At 39.9% G+C, this 20,821-nt stretch overlaps 1 protein-coding gene across 3 annotated transcripts in view; it reads left to right on the plus strand.

The window, feature by feature from the left end:
• The window catches only part of astn1 (astrotactin 1), a 568,467-nt gene that overhangs the window by 302,476 nt on the left and 245,170 nt on the right, over window positions 1–20,821 (plus strand). For all 3 annotated transcript variants that reach the window (XM_049597470.1, XM_049597472.1, XM_049597473.1), the window contains one exon: window positions 11,664–11,768. In XM_049597470.1, the coding sequence (XP_049453427.1) occupies window positions 11,664–11,768 (105 nt within the window). The remainder of the gene's footprint in view (window positions 1–11,663; window positions 11,769–20,821) is intronic.

The following is a 20,821-nucleotide window of genomic DNA, read 5'->3' on the forward strand; positions in this document are numbered from 1 at the left end:
TCAGCTCATGCTCATTCCCAGGGCATCACATACAACTGTTTGGTCAGTGGCCGTCAGTGTCTGATTCTGATGCATGAGGCCCCCCTAGCGTCTCTAAGAGACACACTGGGTTTCTACTGGCTCCAATGTCAATCCATCCGCTGTAATAGTATAAAGCAGTATTTACCGATTTGTGGGTTGCCGTCCAAAAGTGGGTCACAGATCCATTCTGAATGGACGACAAGTGACTCATAAACATGTCAAGTTTGTAAAAAAAAAAAAAAAAAAAAAAAAAAAAAATATATATATATATTTAAGTACAGTGAATTTCTGGCATAGAGGTTTAATTTTGAAGTGCCTTTTCTGCTGTAGAGTGAGTGACTTATGGGCAGCTGTTTAACAGAGACAGCAAACACATTTGATGACATGGCCAAATGCAAGTATGACGCTGAATATACAAAACTCTGTAGACCTTGAACTCATGACTAAGGAGGAATCTGGACCCTGTGGCTGGAACAGATTGGGAACCACTCGTATAAAGAATGAGTAGGGCAGGATGGTGGTGTGGTAGTTGGGTCAAACAAACACAGGACTTTAACCCAGGAGACTGGAGCTGTTTGATGTCTCGTGTGATACATTGAGTTTTTTTTATCTGTTATGTAGTAAGTTGGGAGTAAATGTGTTTTGTGTAAATGTGTTTTGTGTATTTTGAATAAGCAGTCAAATAAACTTCTTAGAGTTATAAAAGATTTTGTGGAGGGGACTTGCCCCCTGGGACTTTTTATATAATTACACAACAAAGTCATTCTGTGTGACAAGGTGCTGGAAAATTAGAAAATTCAGGTGCATGAAGAGACTGAGAGGAAAAAACTATCTTACCTTCATGCAGCTTAACTTGGGTGTTTTATCTTTCCATTTGAACAATGAAAAAGCAGACAGGCTAACAAAGATGGATCACTGAGCAAAAAACTCCAATAGTTGGGAATTGAACTCTGGTCTTCATTGGGGGATTCATAGAGGGACTGGAGAGTTTACATCCCAATGGACTACTTCACGCAGTCTTTCACAGAGCTGGAATATTGATTCAGTTTTGCTTTGATTTATGTAACTGCTATGCACCCTAAGCCTGGCATTGTCCTGCCTATAGGAGTCTAAAATCTAAAGCTTGTAGACAGCTCTGCCTTTATTCTCTGACAGTACACTCACCGGAGGAAATAAAACTGCTTTAAAAACCCATTTTCAGCTCTTATGTATAACATGCAGTTCTGTGCCCTTCATGAGTTTTACGCTTAATATTGTCATTATTCACACAGTTAGCCTTATTAGACTCCCCCACCATGCATTTAATCTGCATTAGTTTAACTGTGACCAGTGTAGCCCATTCTTTCTTAAACTCTACAGCTGAGGAAAAGTTTTTCTGAGTCATTTTGAGCTCCAGCATTGTTTAAAGGGGGTGAGATTCATGTCATTCCCATTGTAGACTTGTATGGTACAATACATGCATCCTAAATGTATGCATCATGCAGTAAATAACTGGAAATCACTATGTAAAGTAAGTCAGGTAACCAAGCAATGAACCTACTACGATGTGATCTGTGGTCTGCCAAATCCCTATAAACAGATATCTGCATATGAATGCAGACTCTTTCATCAAGGGGACGAGATTTTGTTATTGGAAGTTGCCGTTTGTAGTCCAAGTAGTATTGACCAGTCACATTTGAGTTTGCTTTGGCTGCATGCATGTAAGAGAGCGAAAGCCAGATTCTTTTCTGGACCTGTAAGTAAGACAAAGTCTTGGTCCGGCTATCTGGTGGCTGCACCTGAACCTTCCAAATATTGACAGTTTCCTGTAGACGTGACATCATCATGATAGCCGATGCGGATTGGGTCAGAGATGGAAATTTGCTGAACCAATTTTGAATCGAAAAATTAAAGAATTACAGAAGAAAAAGCAATGATACCCGAATTTAACCAGTCTCATCAGTTCTTCCTGAGAGAATCAACCACAGTGGTTGTGCTTAGATAGTTCACTGGGTAAAAGACACAATCTGTGATCCAGCTCCTATTCTAAAGGGTTAGACCACCAATTCAAAAATTAGGTTTGCATTAAAGCCTTGTTCCCAAACTGATTGATGGATACACACTAACACTAAACAAGGACTGAATCAGTGTAGGTAATGTTTTCTAATGCTGTTAGAGATTTGTTTAGAGACACAGGAGTCATACAGACTAAAATGTCATTGATACCCAACTGACAGATTTTTTCATCAGTAACAGGTGTGAATTGTGAATATAAAGTGTACATGATTATAAACAGTGGTTGGGCATTCAAATGTAGTAAAACCAGTCCTGTAATTAATCCTATGTATTTATTGGTTCTTTAAATTGTCCTCACTGTAAAGGAGATTGTTATTCAAGGTATTTCACATAATTTTGTGTGTAGTACTTTACTGTATCTAATGAACAAAATGTTAAACATGTTAGAAATACCTTTCAATATAATGCACCATAAATGTACAGCCAGGAGGCAACACACAAACTGCTAAAGTAGCTGCTAAAGGTAGTATTTATTACATGTCTGTTGTATTGCATTGCATTACATTACATTGCATCATACAGGTGTTTGTGTGTTTCTGGCTAGTTAGGGTATTTTTTATGTTGCAGTTTGTCAAAGAATTCCACAGACTGTTGGGTATCTCAAAGTGTTACTCACACTGACATCCATGCCTTTAGTAAATGATGCGTACGCTCACCTTATTACACTGTTAATTCATCCTGGTCCCAGAGGTCTTACTAGCAAGGTAATATTCCTTTTGCAGACCAAAAAACAGTAATTCTGTCCTCCAAATATCTGTGAAAAATCTATGGCATTCCCTGGTACACCCAGCCCCCAAACTACAAGGCACAGTTGTTGTCACCTCATCATTGCCATATGGAGTTGTTTGTAAAGACAAGACGAGATAGAGTAACAGAAATACTACTATTACTACTACCAATACTACCAGGCAATACAAGTAGTTTATGTTATTATTCAGTGTTTGAATGTATTTATTTTTAAATTTGTGTAGGTGGCATGTAAAATGGGGTGTAAAATTGCTTGTTAAAATAATGCATCAAATTCATCAGCTTATGGTATGTCACAAATTCAAAAATGTAATCATTATGTTGCAATGTAGCCATCTCTATTTCCATCTGGAATATGGTTGAGTTAACATATGAGGTCTCACTGATGAAGAAAAATGTGTACTCTTGTCAATCTTAATGTTGTTGGGGAAAAAAAGTAAAGAATGATAAACTTGATGAATCCCAGTTGTTCTTGATTATCTAAATTTAATTACAACACAAATCTGGTATGAGAGAAGCCTTTGGCACAGCACCTATGCCTGGATGGAGACAGACCAAAAACTTAAAGTACAGAACAACAGTGTTTCCCATACATTGACGAGACTATGGCGGCCCGCCATAGTTTAATTTCCCCCGCCATAGTCTACAAAAATCGGCCAGATATAAAATGCCTCTGGTAAATGAACAACACTCTTTAGTGCACCGGCTGGAGCGCCGTCAAAAATAGACCCGGCCCGTATATTTAGCGGGAACTGCCCATTGGTTCGACAGCCCATTGGTTCGACATCCCATTGTTCCGACCATATTAAACTCATTGTTCCTAAGTCCGTTCCAAAATCATCATGATGCCCTGTGGTTAAGGTCTGGTTAGGTTTAGGCACAACAACCACTTGGTTAGGGTCAGGAAAAGATCATGGTGTGGGTTAAAATGAAAAAGAAAGTGGCAAACACATAAGCCGTGAGCCTGCTCCGCCTCAAGCCGGTCGCGGCACACCATACGCCCGCCGCGAGCCGTTCAGCACCGCGGACAGTCGGACTAATGGGATGTCGAACCAATGACATGGACCTATTTTTAGCGGAGTGGAGCGCCAAGCCACTTCTAGGCTGCAGCGCTTCTGGTGGAGCAGCTTATATTGACTTGAATGGCCGCGATTAGCTCCAGCACCCACGCCTCGGCCAGCTCGCGCATGCGACAGATCCAGTGGGTTGCCATAAATGGGCCTGTCCCAGAGGCATTAAACTACCAGAGGGCTTTTTGAATTCTTCTTTTTGAAGCTGTGTAAAATGCTCTGATTCAGGGTGCCATACTTGCAAATCGTGAGGGAGGGAAGCAGTAATTTGTGTCTGTCTGTGTGTAATTAATTTGAGTCTTACCTTTTGTTTTCTTTTCGTATTTCGTATTTTGTATTGTTTTGCGTATCTGTAACTGTGTTTGTGAGTTAGAGAGAGAGTTTTAAAAGAATATTTCATCTGCACATGATTTAAAATCATAAAATAGCCCTGCAGAGGCAGATCAGTACGTTAGTCATTTTTCTTTTGATTGTTGAAATGTTAAACTACTAATCCTTAGCCATATTTTAAGTGTAACCCTTCACCATAACATACCACTAGTGTTTTAATCAGTAAAAATCAGGGCTGGACTGGCGTTTTTGGCCATGGCGGCCCACTATGATTGGTGATATGCCATATGTACACACTACGCTGTTACCAAAATTAAAATAAATCTCAGTTGTACCCTACGTGCCCTGGAACAGAGTACCAAGGCTAGAAAATCAGTGTGCTCATTCACTTCTCATATATCTATCAGTGGTTTATCCATCAGCGTACGTTAGTAGGCTACGCACATAGACGTCGGAACTAGGGGTGCGGGGATTTAAACCCGACATTTTTCATTAAGTTGGCTATTATAATTAAGAGTATTAAACCACAATTCTTGTTATTTGAATGACAGAAATATCGGATCTTAATGAATGGCGCAACACGGAAGCATGATTATGTAATAAAACAGTTGTTTATTTTAGGATCCAGGTGGTGAAGGGCTGTGCATGCACAATGTCCCAACTAGTGTTGTCACGATACCAAAATCTTTGTTTCGGTACCAATACCAATATGAATTTCGATACTTTTCGATACTCTTCGGTACTTTTCCTAAGGAAAAGTCCTTTTGGATACAAACCTTTAGAACAATAAATAGTAGGGGTGTAACGGTACCAAAAAAATCATGGTTCGGTAAGTATCTCGGTACGGACGTCACGGTTTGGTAACTCAAATGTTTCACCAAGTTTGTGTTGTCTCGTGTTGTCTCCCTTTGCGAGGCAGGCTTTCTCATCTTTTGTCACGTACGCCAGCTGCCAATGTTGATACAGGTGTTGTCATACACACCACTTGTGCAATATATGCTCCAATAGGAACAAGGAAGGCGTTTGTGTGCATAAATTAATTAAATAAATGAATGAATTGAATCAATTTAAAAAGTACCGGTGTTTTCCAAATGCAGTATAGTACCGTTTGGAATACTACCATGGTACTATTTTAGTACCTGTATACTGTGCAACACTAGTCCCAACAGGCGACAGCCCTCCATTCCGAAACCCCGACGTTCCGAACGACCCCCACTCCGAAATTAATTTCAAGTCCATATCGAGTTTCCTGCATCAAACACTGCTGCCCGCTCTCCGGCCGCACTCGCACATTTCTGAAACTCGTTACACTACAAAAGCTTGAAATGAACGTTCAACTCATTGTTTTTTATTGAAAATATGTCACTGTCTTCATTTATTATGTATAATTTCTCTAGCAGCAAACACATTCAAAGGAGACACTTGTCAAGTCTTTTATACGTGCGCTGTCTGGTGCTGAAATCCCCGCTGCAGCCGCCGCTCCTGCTGACAGCAGACCGGAGGAGAAAAAAAAGACATTTCTTTGCTCTGTGCTTTTAGAAAATAACCAGGGTTAGGGGAAGAAAGACCAACGGTCTGTACAGCAGTCCCACTGTGTTTGCCAGGGCATACCAGGCTGTGTGATTATGCACAAACATTGGTTTAACGCATTGGAGCAATTTCATACAATTTCGGACATTTAACGTGATAAACTAATTTCAATTCAACATGGTCATTTGCTTAGAGGATTCAGCTGAAGCATAATGAGTGTTATATGTCATTAAGATGAAGTATTTGCTTGTTTTGTGGTTAATTATGCACATGATCCGTTTGACTCCATCATGCGTCCCTGCAGACATGGGCAAAAGGGTCAATGCGCAGCCTCCGTTTACTTTGCGACCGTCTTGTTCATACAAACTTTGTAAACACGGTTGGCATATTCTGCCATCATAACTTGGCTCTCAGGATTCACCAGATTGATGCCTTTAAATCAAATATATACAAAATACAAAAACAAAGCACACCTCCAGACCCCCCTAGAAGGTTCGGACCCCCCGCCATAGTCTCCAAAAATCCTGTGGGAAACACTGGAACAATAATTTCTGCCTGAGCCTGATTTAGGGTTGGGCATTCATGTTTGAAGAGCGTCACTCTCCAGACATTGTAGACCAGCACGACATTTTCAATTTATGCTTCGGCAAAATGTTTCAGTTGTCTCCATGGAAAGTGGATACCCCCTGCATTTCTTAAAGGCCAAGTCTGTTTTTGTTGTGTTTAGTGAAGTGTAATCTGTACAGACCGCTGTTCAAATCTCACAAATATCCTGCTGAGTATTTGTTTTTAATATTTAAACTATATATCTATTTTGATCAGCTTTAAATATTTGTTAGCCGGCAGATTTTCCCACTCACTACAAAAGGATGGGAAATAAAATCCAAGACAAAATATGACGTTGTCCACAACATAACCAAATTCTGCACTTGAAAAATGAAAAAAATGTCCTTTCTGTCAAGCGACACTTGGTGTTGAGCTTCCAACCATAAATTAATCGTTATTCAGTTAAAGTCTGACATCTTTCAGATCCTCCTTTCATCATGTCAGTAGACAAGAATCATAAGGCCTGATCCCCATACGTTCCTGAGCCCTGAGCCCTCCGTTTTGGGTATTCACATATAAGGCCTGTTTCCACCGCAGGAATTTAAGGGTAATTTTACGGGCCCGGGGTCGTTGGTGCGTGTCTCCACCAGTCTCCACTGCAGGAACCACCCCCGAAGGACAGTTAACTAGTTAGCTACTGGGACATTGTTTCTATTGATTGGTGCAATAGAGATTTGAGCCTCTAAACATGAAATTTAAAAAATATGAGGGGCACAGATGCTTCTCCTCTCAACTACATGTCAGTGCACAAATTCTTATGAGACACAGAATCAAACATTTCTCTATGATCAAAGTCCATCACACTTACAATACAGAAATACTCAGTACATATTGAGTACCTCAAAATATTGCTTATTTCAGTGTTTGAGTAGATGTCTCCAGTTAACTCACCACTCAACCAAAGGTATAGCTGTTCTGACCAGAGCTGTGCAGAAACACCGTGAGGGTCATGGCGGTGTTACGTGACAGCCATTGGCTCCACCATCAACTGCTTTTAAGCAAGAAATGTTTATTTATTTATGTATAAAACATTTTCCCGATGTGTTTTTGTTGTGAAAGGCAATTAAATGCCCTGCATTTTTACAAAGCAAATGAGTTGCAGTACACAGCACAGCCCTGACCAAGCTGCTTCCCTTAAAGGCTCTGGCACCGACTGCATGGAGAGAGACTGTGAACTTGGGATGTTTGCAAAGTGAAGTTCAGTCAAATTAATCATTCTGTCAGACAATGAGAGCAGAGCACCCCAGGGCTAAAAGGGAGACAAGGCCTTTCAGCGAGAAGAAGAATATGCTGCGCTACTGTATATGTTTTGGGCTTGTTATTCATTTTCACTAAGGGAGGCGGGGGCTGGGGATGGGGAGGTTATGTAGTGGTGTGCTCTCGCTCTCTCGGCGCCGGGGAATATATCTATCGTTCCGGGGAGCCATTTCCCATAAGAGGGGATAAATGGATGTAGCTGAAGGTGAGGACAATGCAGGAACATCACATTTAGAGGCTTATTCATCAAGTTCATAGGTGGTGTCAGGCCTCTGCGAAATGTTGCATTTTCACAGCATGCTTGTAAAGGAACTGTTACTGGCCTTGCACGCATCCCAGCACTCATCATACTTCATATCTAATTTGTGTCGCCATGTTTAAGCTAAAAATAGATACTTCAGGATTGCATTCGCCCAACTTTAACTGTTTCATGTAATTGTACCAACTTCAACCAACTTGGACCAAGAGCAACTACTACTAAACCTTGTGTTAAGTGTTGTAACTAATATTTGAGTCTTTCAAATGTTCAGACTTAAAAGGACAGTTTACCCCAAAATCAAAGATACATATTTATAATCTTACCTGTAGTGCTATTTCTCAGTCTAGAGTAATTTAGCGTGAATTAACATGGAGTGTTGGAGATATCAGCTGTAGAGATGTCAGCCTCCTCTCCAATATAATGGAAGTAGATGACACCCAGCTTGTGGTGCTTGAAGCGCAAAAAAGAAAAAAAAAAAAATGCTGAAAAGTCAACAGCTATGTCTCTTTCCAGAAATCATGACCCAGCTACTCAAGATAATCCACAGACCTTGTTGTGAGCAGTATCATGAAGAAACTATTTTCTTTTTGCAGTACTGCACCTGTCAACTGTATCACTGTGCATCTATTGCTAGCTCACCTAGCACCACTGAGCTAGCTAATGTTACGGCTTAGCTAAGGAGGACAGCATCAATGTTTACACGTCACATGTCATGAGCAGTGCAGTACTGCAGAAAGAAAATAGTTTCTATATGAAACTGCTTGAAACAAGGTCTGTGGATTTTCTTGAGTATCCAGGTCATGGCGAGATAGGGCATTCGGCCTTGGCAGAGGTCTGCGCTCTCTGAGTGCCCTTCTAGCTCTTACATGTGCTCCATGAGCTTTTGCTTTACACGTTCTGTTAGGTTTGCAGAGCTGCCTTCACCTTTTTATTGTCTTACATTCATGTCTCAATTTATCTATCTCATACATGACTGGAAAAATCTCTCAAACGCACACACATGGTCTTTCTTTTTTACCTCTTGCTCCCCTCCTCCGTGTCTGTAGAAAATGTGTCTCAGTCACAAGCATTATTCAGATACCTTCTGTATGTGCTTGTGAACAGGGTAGGGGCAGTCATAGTGATGTATTGCTGTAATCCCACCGCTGCAGTATGACACGGCTGTCAGTTGCCATAGGAGACGAGATGATAAATTTTCTGCAGCTCAGCTAATGGTCCCATATAAGTGATGTTAATGTTAAAGGCCCAATCCTGCATTCTTATGCAACAATGAGGGGGTCCTGCCTCTAAGTGGAACAAATGAAGAGAGGCACTTTCACTAGCTTGGGTTTTATAATTTGATGTTTGTGATGATAAAATAATTTTATGTTTATAGCCATTACCAAAGGGGGGGGGGATTACTTATTCAGTCTAAGTCATGTTCACTAAGAATCTGTGCTCTATCACTCCATGCTCTATCTATAATTGATCGGTTAAAAAAGAGGCTGATTGGTCCTTTAACGCTAACCCATCTTAGAGCTGCTTGGTCTCTCCCACAGCAGTGCGTGATGGATGTTTCCTCATCCTCATGTGTCCTTTTGCAGTTTAATTTACATGTCCATTTGTTGTGCTTTGTCTGCCCCTGACTATGTGTTGCCATGGATAAGATGAGAGGTTATTGGTCGGTGGAGCAAGATGCATGTATGTTGTTCGATTGACTGTGTAGTGCATCAAAATGAAAAACGTTCGTACATGGGTGACTTCCTCAGGCAGAGGAGATGGGCATTATTGATTTGAGCAGGAGATAGTATTGGTAAAAGCAAAATCAATATACTGGGCTTCAAAGGAACACTATGTTAAAGCAACACGAGAGAATACTTATAGTATGGCAGTGTTAGCTTTTGCTTAACTGAAGAGTTTTTTTGGGTGTTTTAGGTAGGGTGATAAATCTTACTGAGATCTGCTGTGATTGAGAATCAAAACCAACAGCTGAATTCTGCCTGTTAGAAATTACATCAATGACACAGGTGTCTCTGAATTGCCTGCCCTCTCTTTGCCCTCTGCGAATGATTTTTTTTTAGACCATTTAAAAATTGAGAATGCCAATGATGTTATTGCACCTGCTTGGGTTTAATCATCCTAATCATGAACAAAAAAGCAACCCAGAGAAATGCTAAATCTGTGATAACCCAGAAAAGGGAATGGACCTTTACATATTTGAAGAGACATCAACGTTTACAATTTCAGGGCTTGACGCTAACTTTTTTCCCAAGGAGCACCTGTGCTCCTAAGTTGAAAAAGTAAGGAGCGCACAAAGAGCTTTAGGGGCATAATGTAAATTGATCAAATAATGTGTTTTCCGTAATAAACGTGATGCAAGAGAGAATCTCTTGGTCTTGTTAAACTACAAAACTATGTTGCCCGCTCGTATTCATAGAGTTGTGCTGTGTGATATTAATTAGTTTGCGCTGATATAATCTGCTGCTGGCAACGTTTGTCTTTTTAACTGCTTAACTTGGAGATTAGTGCTGGCTAAAATTGAGAGGCCTGCTACCTGAATCTATTTCTTATTGCTCATCTTAAAAACAAGGAGAGAAGAGATATGGCATTGGCTTTGGATCTCAGCGAGTATTTTATCAGTTTGGAACCCGATCTAGTTCACAGAAAATTGATCGCCAGCACTTTTGATAATTAGTCATCATTTATCATGTAAAAACAAAACAAATATTCACTAAAAACTACTTGAACAAATTCTCTTAGATTCAATCTAATTGATTTTTTTTGTCTAAATAGCTTTCTCTCTCTAAAGAGAGGATTGTTGTGTCTGATTGAGTTTAGGCTGTGACATCAATATAATCAGTCCTCATTATGCATTAATCACGCCCTTCTCATTGTCAGCGGGATATTTTACATGTGATAAAATGTGAATATTCTTAATAACAGAATATTGTGAAAGATTGGAGATTCTAAATTAAGACATTATTATGCTGTTATATGGTATTACAGCTTTTTCAGTCACTTCATGATCTTTGTGAAATGTTGACGAGGCATTAAGGATCTTGCATGCTTTCATTGTGTTTTTTAATGTTTTTATCAGACATGATGAACGGCAATGATGTGCCAAAGCTTCTCAGATTCAGACTCTGCCCCATTTTCATTTAAAATATACTGTTCTCCTTTGGTTTGTACTTCATCTGAATGTTATCATTTTCAGTGTCATGCAGGAACCTTGTGCTTCAAAGAGAATGTTGCGAAAAATTGATGAAAATTGGTTTTAGATTTGACACAATTTCCTAAGAGGAAAAAGTTAGAGGCGTCTGGTTGATGTGGAAATATTCATATTTAATATAAATGTGCTGTATATTCAAGTGAGATGTTGGCCTTCACTTTCATCAAACACTGAAGACTTCAGCCTGCCTTCGACTATATCACTATTTCAGAATAGATTTTATGTTAATGTTGCTATTTCCTGTGTGTTTTTCTGAAGATCCGGCTCCACTTTGATCTAACACCGGAGACTTTGCTTGCTACTCCCACCTGTCATCTACTATAATATTAATATTTTGCAAATATTCTTCGTGGTTCTTCAGGTAAAGTGGTAAAGCAAACAAGAATGAGATGTAGAGCCACCCTTTGATCTAGTGCTGAAGACTGCAATCTCCTCCTCTATAGGAGTAAATAACACATTAATAGTAAATTTTTCTGTATGGTTTAACAGGTATAGTGGTGAACTCCCCTGAGCCACTCTTTAGTTGAGCACCAAAGTCTGCTTCAGTAACAATAAATTTGTTTTTTGTGTATTATTGCAGGTATGGTGAACTACAGCGAGGTGTCTGGTTACCCCCTCGTTCAACACTGGAGTCTTCGTTCTGTGCTGTACCACGTCAAACTCAATCAGTGGGTCCTCTCTCAAGGTAAATCACTCTGTGCTCCTGGCAATTCATTATATATATCATTTGTTATTACTGATTATTTATTTATGCTGGAGGACGCCAGGCCTGGGCCTCTGTAGCATAAACTCTCACGTTCTCCATGGAGAAAAACACCACCGTTGGTGATCAATTATTTATCACATTGTAATTAATGTGACACATCAAGGTTAGCAGCTCATCATAACAGCTTGGGTACTTAATTTTTTTTACTTTTGATCAACCTTGTGATTAACAGGCCGACTGTCATCTATTGATTTGGCAGGCAAGTATATCTTGTGCTTAAAGTTACTGTAGAGATAGTCTTGCCAAGCTAGAGCTCATTTGGGCTGTGCCAGTGCTGGAGAAAGGTATGGTTGAAAGCATCATAATTTCACACATTTTTGGGAAAATGTGCTCTGGGTAGTTTCTATTTTTGTAAACTAATTTCAGTCATCTTGGGTGGCGTTAAGCCCCGGATGCAGTGACGGTGCCCTTGGAAAAATAGTGTCAGGAGGGAAGTGGTTTTGGTTGAGAGGAAAGTGTGCTGTCATTAAATTGGCAAAAGAAAATGCCACATAAAACATGAAAAGATGTTTCTGTGTTTAGGTTGCTTGCTTGGAGGTTTTTTAACATTGTTGCATTCAGCCGGGTGCTGTCTGTGTGTGATGGCGCATGACGGCATCAAGAGCTAAGCGCCACTGGACAACAACATAAGTTAAGGGAGCAAAAGGTCTGAGTAGGGTGGGTGGGAGATGTGGTGAATGGGTCCAGCAATCACCGACTTGGTGTAAGGCTCTGGAGGGCCAGTGTTCGCTTCCAGTTTTAATGTGAAGCCACACCCTTTGAGTTTTTTCTAAATCTAACCATGTGCTTTGACTGCCTAAACCTAAACACGTGTGGATGTTAGCTAAACGTAACCTCATGCATTTGCTGTTGAAGGAAAAAAAAACATAAATTCACACTGCTGTACCAATGTAGTACATTTACTTTAAAAGAGACTGTATACAAACTGTACATACACAAGTGTATTTTGAAAAGACACAATACACGTAACAGGCTGAAGCTGACACGGTGTCCCAGAACATCAACAGCAGACATGCTCAGGCTACCTTGAAGGTCACATGGCAATGTGGAAAGTGCACGACCAAGCGACGAAAAAACAAGAAATAGGCAACACAGTAACAGAATCTTGTTTTTGTAATACATGAAACAGTATAGCACCCACTTCCTGGTCACAAATTGTAGTAGTAGTTTTACAGTTTGATCTGAGATTGTAAGAGAGAAAAGGGGGGTGGCTGTCTCTCAATATATATCTATACTCTTGTGTCCGTGGTGGCAGCAGGTATACAAAAACTAAGCACAATCTGTACTTTGAGCAGCAGCCCTGGAGTCTGCAAAAATCCGCACAATGACACGAAAAGAAATAATTTGAGTTAACACATAAGCAAGGAGCAAAGCTGGCTCAAAATTGGTGTGTGTCCCTTTAGATAAAAGCACAAAAGTACTTGATCAAACTATAATTAAAGTGAAATAAAGTATAAGTACATATGCAGAACGGTCCATTTCAGAATAATAAATATTATATAATTTAAATATTAATATGAACTATATACACTGCCGGTTAGCAGTCAAGTCTTATCTTTATCCAAAAAAATACTTCATAATGTTTTTTGTTCATTATATTTTATATGAATAGTCTTAATCTGAAAAGAAACTAGGAATGAAAGGTGTCAAATAAATGAAGAGGGAAAAAAAGTACAATATTTCCCTCTGAAGTGTCGTGGACTGAAAGTATTATAAAATGGAAATACTCAAGAAAATTATAAGTACCTCAGAATTGAACTGTTGGAAAATAAAGTACAACAGACTATTTTTTGGCAGAAGTTCTTTGCACAAGAACACGCATTTCTAAATCTGTTCTTTTCAGCAGCAGTTTTATGGCAGTAAAGTTCTTGAACATATAAAGACCATCGCCACAGGGCCCATTGCTAGCAGTTTTGTAATGTGGCGCTAAAAGGTTCAAGTTGGGTCCATTATATCAAATTAAACCCTTGTTGAAACAGTCAATTATGGAGTGATTGTGGTGTTGCTGCTCAGCTGCACTACTTAAAGAGTACCCTGAAAGGCAATAAATGGGTCGGGGTCAAGTTCCCTTTAATCACAAATTAGCAAAATGTCACTTCAAAAGGGCACAAACTAAAAAGCTGCTCAACAAGCAGCGCAGCCAAACAAGAGAGCCACAGAACTGTAAGACACGATGCCCACTAACGTCTAATTGCAACCTCAACTCCTCTGTTAATTGTATAATAACTCATAATAATTTAATAGCCAGTAGATTCAGAGACACACATAGTTGCAGGGTGCTTATGAAGACGGATGTATCTAAATGAAATGAAAATAAACCAGGATAAAAATGAGTTTCTCTCAGTTACAACAGGAGAGCTGCTCTGGATAGCACAGGTCTTCAACAATAGACTTGAAGTTGGGCTTTCCAGGGAGCAGACAAACCCAGAGCCTAATAATGGGGTGCTAAAGTTAGGTTACTGCCTCACAGAGCAAATGCAAACACCTAGTCGTTAGTGTCAGTGACTGGAGGAAATGGATGTTTCCTTTTCTTAACCTGAAATAGAAAAGCCTTAAATAGATGAACAGATTGTATAATGGCGGTAAGGAGAGAAGTGAGAGTGTCAAGAGTGTGATGAGTGATGATAAAAGACCCGATGGGACATGTTATAACCTGTGCAGAAAACAAATTCATTTTTATGGCACGTTGTTCTGTGTATCTGTTGTCATACGTATCATTTCAACATTTCTAAAATGATGTAGCCCTAATTAGATTTATATGAGCTGACTTTGTGTCGGGAGGTGGAGGTGGAGGGGAAGGTGAATTGGGGTGGCAACTCAACCCACAAAGTTGTTATATACCACCACTTGCTCAGTGATTTCGTCATCAGACACTGACAAGAAAAAGCAGCTGTTTATGGTGGTATGGTATGCCCCCATCAGTGTATAATGCTGCCGGACAGCTTGAGTTTGAAATGCTGCTGCATAACAACATGATTTCGAGAGCTGGAAAATCCCCATCAGGCTTGTATGAGGGGAGGTAGATGGATCCAACAAACACTGGGCTATACACCTGAGAGCACAGTGTTTGTTCCATATATGAATGTTAAGCCAAACCATGATTTTTTCTCTACACCAAACCACATGCTTTTGCTGCAAAAGGAAATAGACATGAATATGAGGTGTTTTACAGACGTAAGTTACCTGGTTGAGCAGACACCGTACATTTCCTGTGAAAACTGAAGTATATTTTGAAAAGACACAATGCAGGTGTAAAGTGACATTGCATCCAGGAACGTCAACAACAGACGCAGTAGGATACCTAGCATGTCATATATAAATATTACAGTCCACTGGCCAAACGGCAATGGACCTTTTTCACGGCAGACATTTTGACACGTCAGAGTAGGAGCAACACAGGTGTGTTCAATGACACTAATGACAGCTGCGTTCCACTTAGGGGAGACCCTGGTATTGTCCATGGTGGCTAAATGTTACTAGCTTACTGGGACACTGAATGGAACCCAGCCATCCTTAATGTTATCAATTTCACCCGTGCTTTTTCTACTGACACAAGTCAAAATGTCTGCTGTGAAAAAGGTCCATATTTCACGAGTTGGGAGTGAGACTGTGTTGGACAACTATAGGCAAGACAGTGCTTGGCAGACCGCAGTTTAAAACCAACAAACAACATTTTTTTTAAAGGGACATTGTGTAACATTTTCAGTTGTTTATTGGCAAAAATCGATGTCTGCATTCATGAATATGTCATCATTGGTGTACTATTACCTCCACAAATAATCTGACTTACAATATTCTCGTAAAAGGAGAATTTCAGATTTGTTTGTACATTGGGTGGATAAGTGGTTTGGGGGGTTCCATAACATTTTGCCATCTTGAGAATACATCCGCCAGCAAGGGACATACAGCCCCAGCTTCTGCGTTTTCGTTGAGAGCCAGGCCAGCACTGCGTGACTGAGGAGCCGAAGGAGAGGAGCAAGAGGCGCTTCGCTACTACCCTGGCACTACTGCAGCATAACAAAGTCCCACTCTTTGAGCATAATGCAGGATCATGTATTATACAGCATCACGGGAGACGGAATCCTCGTCTCCAAGAAAGTGCAAAAGGGAATCAAAAAGGCAATGTGACCGGTGAATTCAAAAAACGGGGGTCAACATCGGGGTAGCCGTTCCGGGGTGAAGAGAGCTGCGGAAGGAGAAAGACAATACAATCGCAGCTAATAGCGGCGCTGGCCGCTAACAGCTGTTAGCGCTGTTAGCCAGCTGTTAGCGCTGTTAGCACTGCTGTTAGCACTGCTGTTAGCAGCGCAGTGATGCTAGGAGAGGGGTGAGGTGTGTGAGATTGAGCCACTTGTCAGTTGTCAAAAGACAAGACGTGATTGGTTTGTTTCGATTTACACGTGCCCCAACAGTCCTACATTGTAAACACAGCCAGCATGGTGAGGAGTGGGTTTGTCAACTCGCGTCGCGTGTGTCTGTGTAGGAGCCTGAATGAATACTCCATGAAGTATCGGATGACATGGTTTCATCAGTGTTATCATAGCTTTTTGGTACACAGCGGCTACAGTTGTTGCAATACGCGTTTGAAACAGTGAGGCGCTAGAGTGCACCATCTGTTTGAATGCAATATATGATTTCAGCGATAGATGGGAGAAATTTCTACACACTGTGGCTTTAAGGGAGACATTGGTGGCTACCAACCAGGTATGTTAAGCCCAAACATTATCTTCTCATAACCCATTTCTAATAACATACAAATGATGAATATCTGTGGTTTTGTGGAAACAGCCAATGCCAACATTTATTTTGGTGATTGGGCTGTGGCTTCATATACTTAAGCAAGAAATACATGAAAATAATTTAAGTAGTATGGGTAATGCATGTATGTACAGCATTCCCTCACTTTACAAATTTGAATTTTTGGGCCTTTAAGTTAATTGTTTTTAATGTTTTACTCTGCACTTTAAGTGACTGCAGTATAGCTACACACCCTACAATGTTACAAACAGTGCATCACTTACAGAGGAAAGTTTTTTGCAAGTTTGAGCACTTGCCCACTGAGGTGCTTAGAGTTGTAAACACATCTATTTCTCTCCGTTTCAGCCCTCCATCCAGACTAAAATGTTGTTTTTCTAAAATGGAGCTTTTCCAAAAACAGTCTCCAGAGTGTGTAAATCTTAAAACACCAGCTTGGTATATCAGGATGTCCGCAAGAGGCAAGAGGAGCTTAGTGAGTGGGAGGCTGTGCGCCAGTCTAACTTTCTTTGTGACCGTCCATTTTAAATGTCAATACAATTGCATCAATAGCGTAGTTGTTGTCATAAACCTGGATTAATGATGAATTGGTCAGATGACATTGCAGTTCTAAAATTGTGATTTTATCACTGCAGTGCAGCAGGTTGGCATTAAATCACTATTTCATACTCTGTTCTTCGTGTTCCAACCTGTCATAATTTTCTCTTTGGCATTGTGCAAGCAAATAAACAAACGACACAAGGAAGAAAATAAGATATTGCAGAGAAACACGTCTCAGGTCTGACTTTCTCATTCTCATATATGCTTCTTTCCACCCTGTCTGTTCCCTTATCAACCAGCACTGGTAGTTTATTACATTACAGCCCAAGCACACATGCTAATAAGAGCACATCCATTATTTACTGGAAGCATGTTCATGAAAGAGTGTGTGTGTGTGCAGCTGTGTTTTTGCCTGTCCCTGAGACATACAGATTATAACAGTTGTATCACAGAAAGGAGGTCTGTGTTCAGAAATATGTACGTCATTTCATTTTCCTTGTCTTTTTCTCTGTCTCTCTGATAGCCCGTCATACATCACAAAGCTTTGTATCCATAGCAAGACCAACATATTCTGACAGCGCCTGCCATGGAAACTTCACAGAATAAGATAACTGTGGATAGGTATTTAGTCAAGCAGTACTTCCTCTGAAGGCTGCTCCTGGCTGCTGACACATCCAGGATTATACTGAGTATTTCCCGACGGGTTTCTCAGTACTAAATGTATTATTCTATGGAAATATATTTGCTTCTTTTCTTTTTATTTGCCTCACTGGATAACTTGGGTTGTTCTGTTGGCAGTGTTTTAGGGTGAAGTGAAAACCTGTTGAAATATTACATTTATTCATTATGCCTGGCTTGAAGGAAAGTGTCGTTTAATAATTTGGATTTTTGTCATGTTTTAAGTGCATGCATTATTTATAAATCCATCATAAATAGTTTCCTTTCTGATAAGTGCAGCCACCCTACTGTAAATACAACCATGACACCTCTAATGCATTTCCAATGGTGCTGCTGTGGTTTGAAAGTGACTGCCATGTCTGCTGAGGATACAGTTTCTATTTTCCCTTCGCTCAGAAGCGACTCGGCAGCCTCCGTCTTCTTCTTCTTCTTCTTCTTCTTTTTTTTTACTCCCATTTCCCACTTTAGCTCATCATATTTCAACAGCCACCGCAGGGGGGGAGGCTACTGATTTTTACGTCTGATAGCAAAGCCCCCATCGCTCATCCTCACTGCGCTCTCTGTCTCTCACTTCAGTGGCCCCCTAATTTAATTTTCGAGGAGAAGTAAGAACGAGTGGAGCGTGAGTGCTGAGATATTAATACTGCTTCTCCTGGAAATGATAATGATAAATTGCTATTGCACTTTTGCTTTCCAATATTTACTAAGATAGTATCCCAGCGAGCACATGGTCATTTTGTTATAGTGTGGTCAATGTATCATATCAGACATGCTTTCTCATGCACTTTATGTTCTGCTTCTGCAACTTGTCAGTTGGGTTCACTCAAATATAAATAACATTATGAGACGTGTTCTTTGCTTGTTTTCATTTATGTCACCATTACCCTACCTTAAGAATCTACAGAGTTCTGTGCGCTGGTTTGTAGAAGTCCTTTTATCCCACTGTTGTGGGTAAAAACCTGTCATTTCAGCTTAGGTCTCTCCTAGGACACAAAGTCCCTTAGGGAGATTCGCTGTCTAAATTAACTATAAAAAGAATCCTTAACCCTGAGGTTTTTACTGCCACTTATTCTCGTCTAAATAAAGAGGGAAACGTTAATCTTTAACCTCTGAGTCGTTCTGATGTCTCTCTGCTATACAGCAGAGGCTGGTGTTGTCATATCCAGTCAGAAATTAGGTTGCCTGTGACAAAAGTGGCATCCTTCCCATATTTGCTAATAAAGATTCAGCAGGTTGTTGAAAGACTTTTAAGGATTTGAAAAAAAAATGCACAGTTGAAGGCAGATCTCTTCCTGCCAACAGTGAAACACTCATTTTGCAGAGGAAAACTCTTATAATCATTACCAAAAAAAAAAAAAAAACACAAATAATTATTAATCAACATCTCCCAGTATGATATAATCCATACATGGTACAAATCATGACACTGATTTCAGAAAGAGCATAAAACCAGGAAATGTTTGGTTTCCTTTTAACTCCTGAGAATGCATGGTGGGAACAAAGACAACACATTCTTATCGTAACTTGTCAAATACTAAAATCTGGTCAGTGGCTGGACACGTCAAAATATGACGTGCTAGGTACTCCTCCTGTGTCAGTTAGGGATGCCCAGGGATGGCATGTCAAGTTACACTCATTAGATGCATGGTGTCTTTTCAATATACTCTTCCATTTTCACAGTAAAAGTACTATTTATGCTCATAAAATGCATACTAAAGCATATTATATGTCTTTTCAAAATACACTTCAACATAGATAATAACTTCTACTTTAAGTTTACTTCCTTAGTTTTTGGCAACAAAACCACTTGGCTAGGTTTAGGAAAAAAACATCATGTGACACTCATGTAGCATGCTACACATACCAGCTCACTACATTGTTTTTAAAACTTTCCCTGCCAGAGTAATATTTTGAAGTTTCCAGCCACTGCCAGCATTTTTGATCATATTCACTAAACTTTCAAGACCCACAGAATAATTTGTTATATGAATATGTAAACAGTATATATATATATATATATATATATATATATATATGAAACTAAAGAAGAGACATTCTGCTTCTGTCACTGTCACCGTCATTGAGATCCTGTTTCATCCCACCAAACCCGTTTGCTTATTCGTCCAATTGGATTCAGAATGTTGATCAAAACAGGAATTGTGGGAGTCATCAACTTTTCCGTCAGCGGCAGCATTTTCCGGCAGTTTTCAAGCTGCTACATCTTCTTCCAGTTTCCAGCAGATCTTCTTCTGTGTTTGTTTTTGGACATAGCAGTGCTATTCTATTGTGTAACAGCACCCCCTATCTTATAAGAGTGAACACACGGATTGCCGGAATATCTCGTCAATGGCGGGGAAGTGTTGGGAATATTTTGTATTACAGTATTTTCAAAGATTCTGGCGGTTTCACGGTATATCACTTTATGTATAATTGGTATATCATGGTATTTTTAAATGTTTTATATATTGCATGACTGGGCCTTTATATAGGTTTATAGTGCCTTATTCTACTGTCAGAACTACATAGAATACTTAAAAAGACATTTTAATGCTATCATGTATATGCTGAAGTCTTTGCTTAGCACAGGTTTGCTTGGCCCCACAAAATCATAGAATAATGAAGGAATCAGAATTCCTGAAACTGTTGTAAAATGTAAACAGTTTTTATTGTGCAAACCGTACCGTAGTAAAAACAGAACTTAAAAGTTACAAGATTGTTTTGAAACAGTAATCAAAGCCTTCAGTATATGCACAATGACACTAAAATGTTGCATCAGGAACTGCCACTGTCCGATGCGTACCATACCACTGTTAAGGGTGCCCCTGTGTGGCCATGTCTGATGCCAATGGCCACTGACCAAGCATTGATGTTTGACAATTTGGGGGTGAGACCGGGTTGGAAACAAAAGAACGTTAGTCAGGAAATGTCTAATGTGATTGCACAGATATATGAAGAGACCTCAATACATTGTTGGAGGGCCCTGTTCATTCTTATGAAAG

Source organism: Epinephelus fuscoguttatus, linkage group LG15 (assembly GCF_011397635.1).
Source record: "Epinephelus fuscoguttatus linkage group LG15, E.fuscoguttatus.final_Chr_v1".
NCBI lineage: Eukaryota > Metazoa > Chordata > Actinopteri > Perciformes > Serranidae > Epinephelus > Epinephelus fuscoguttatus.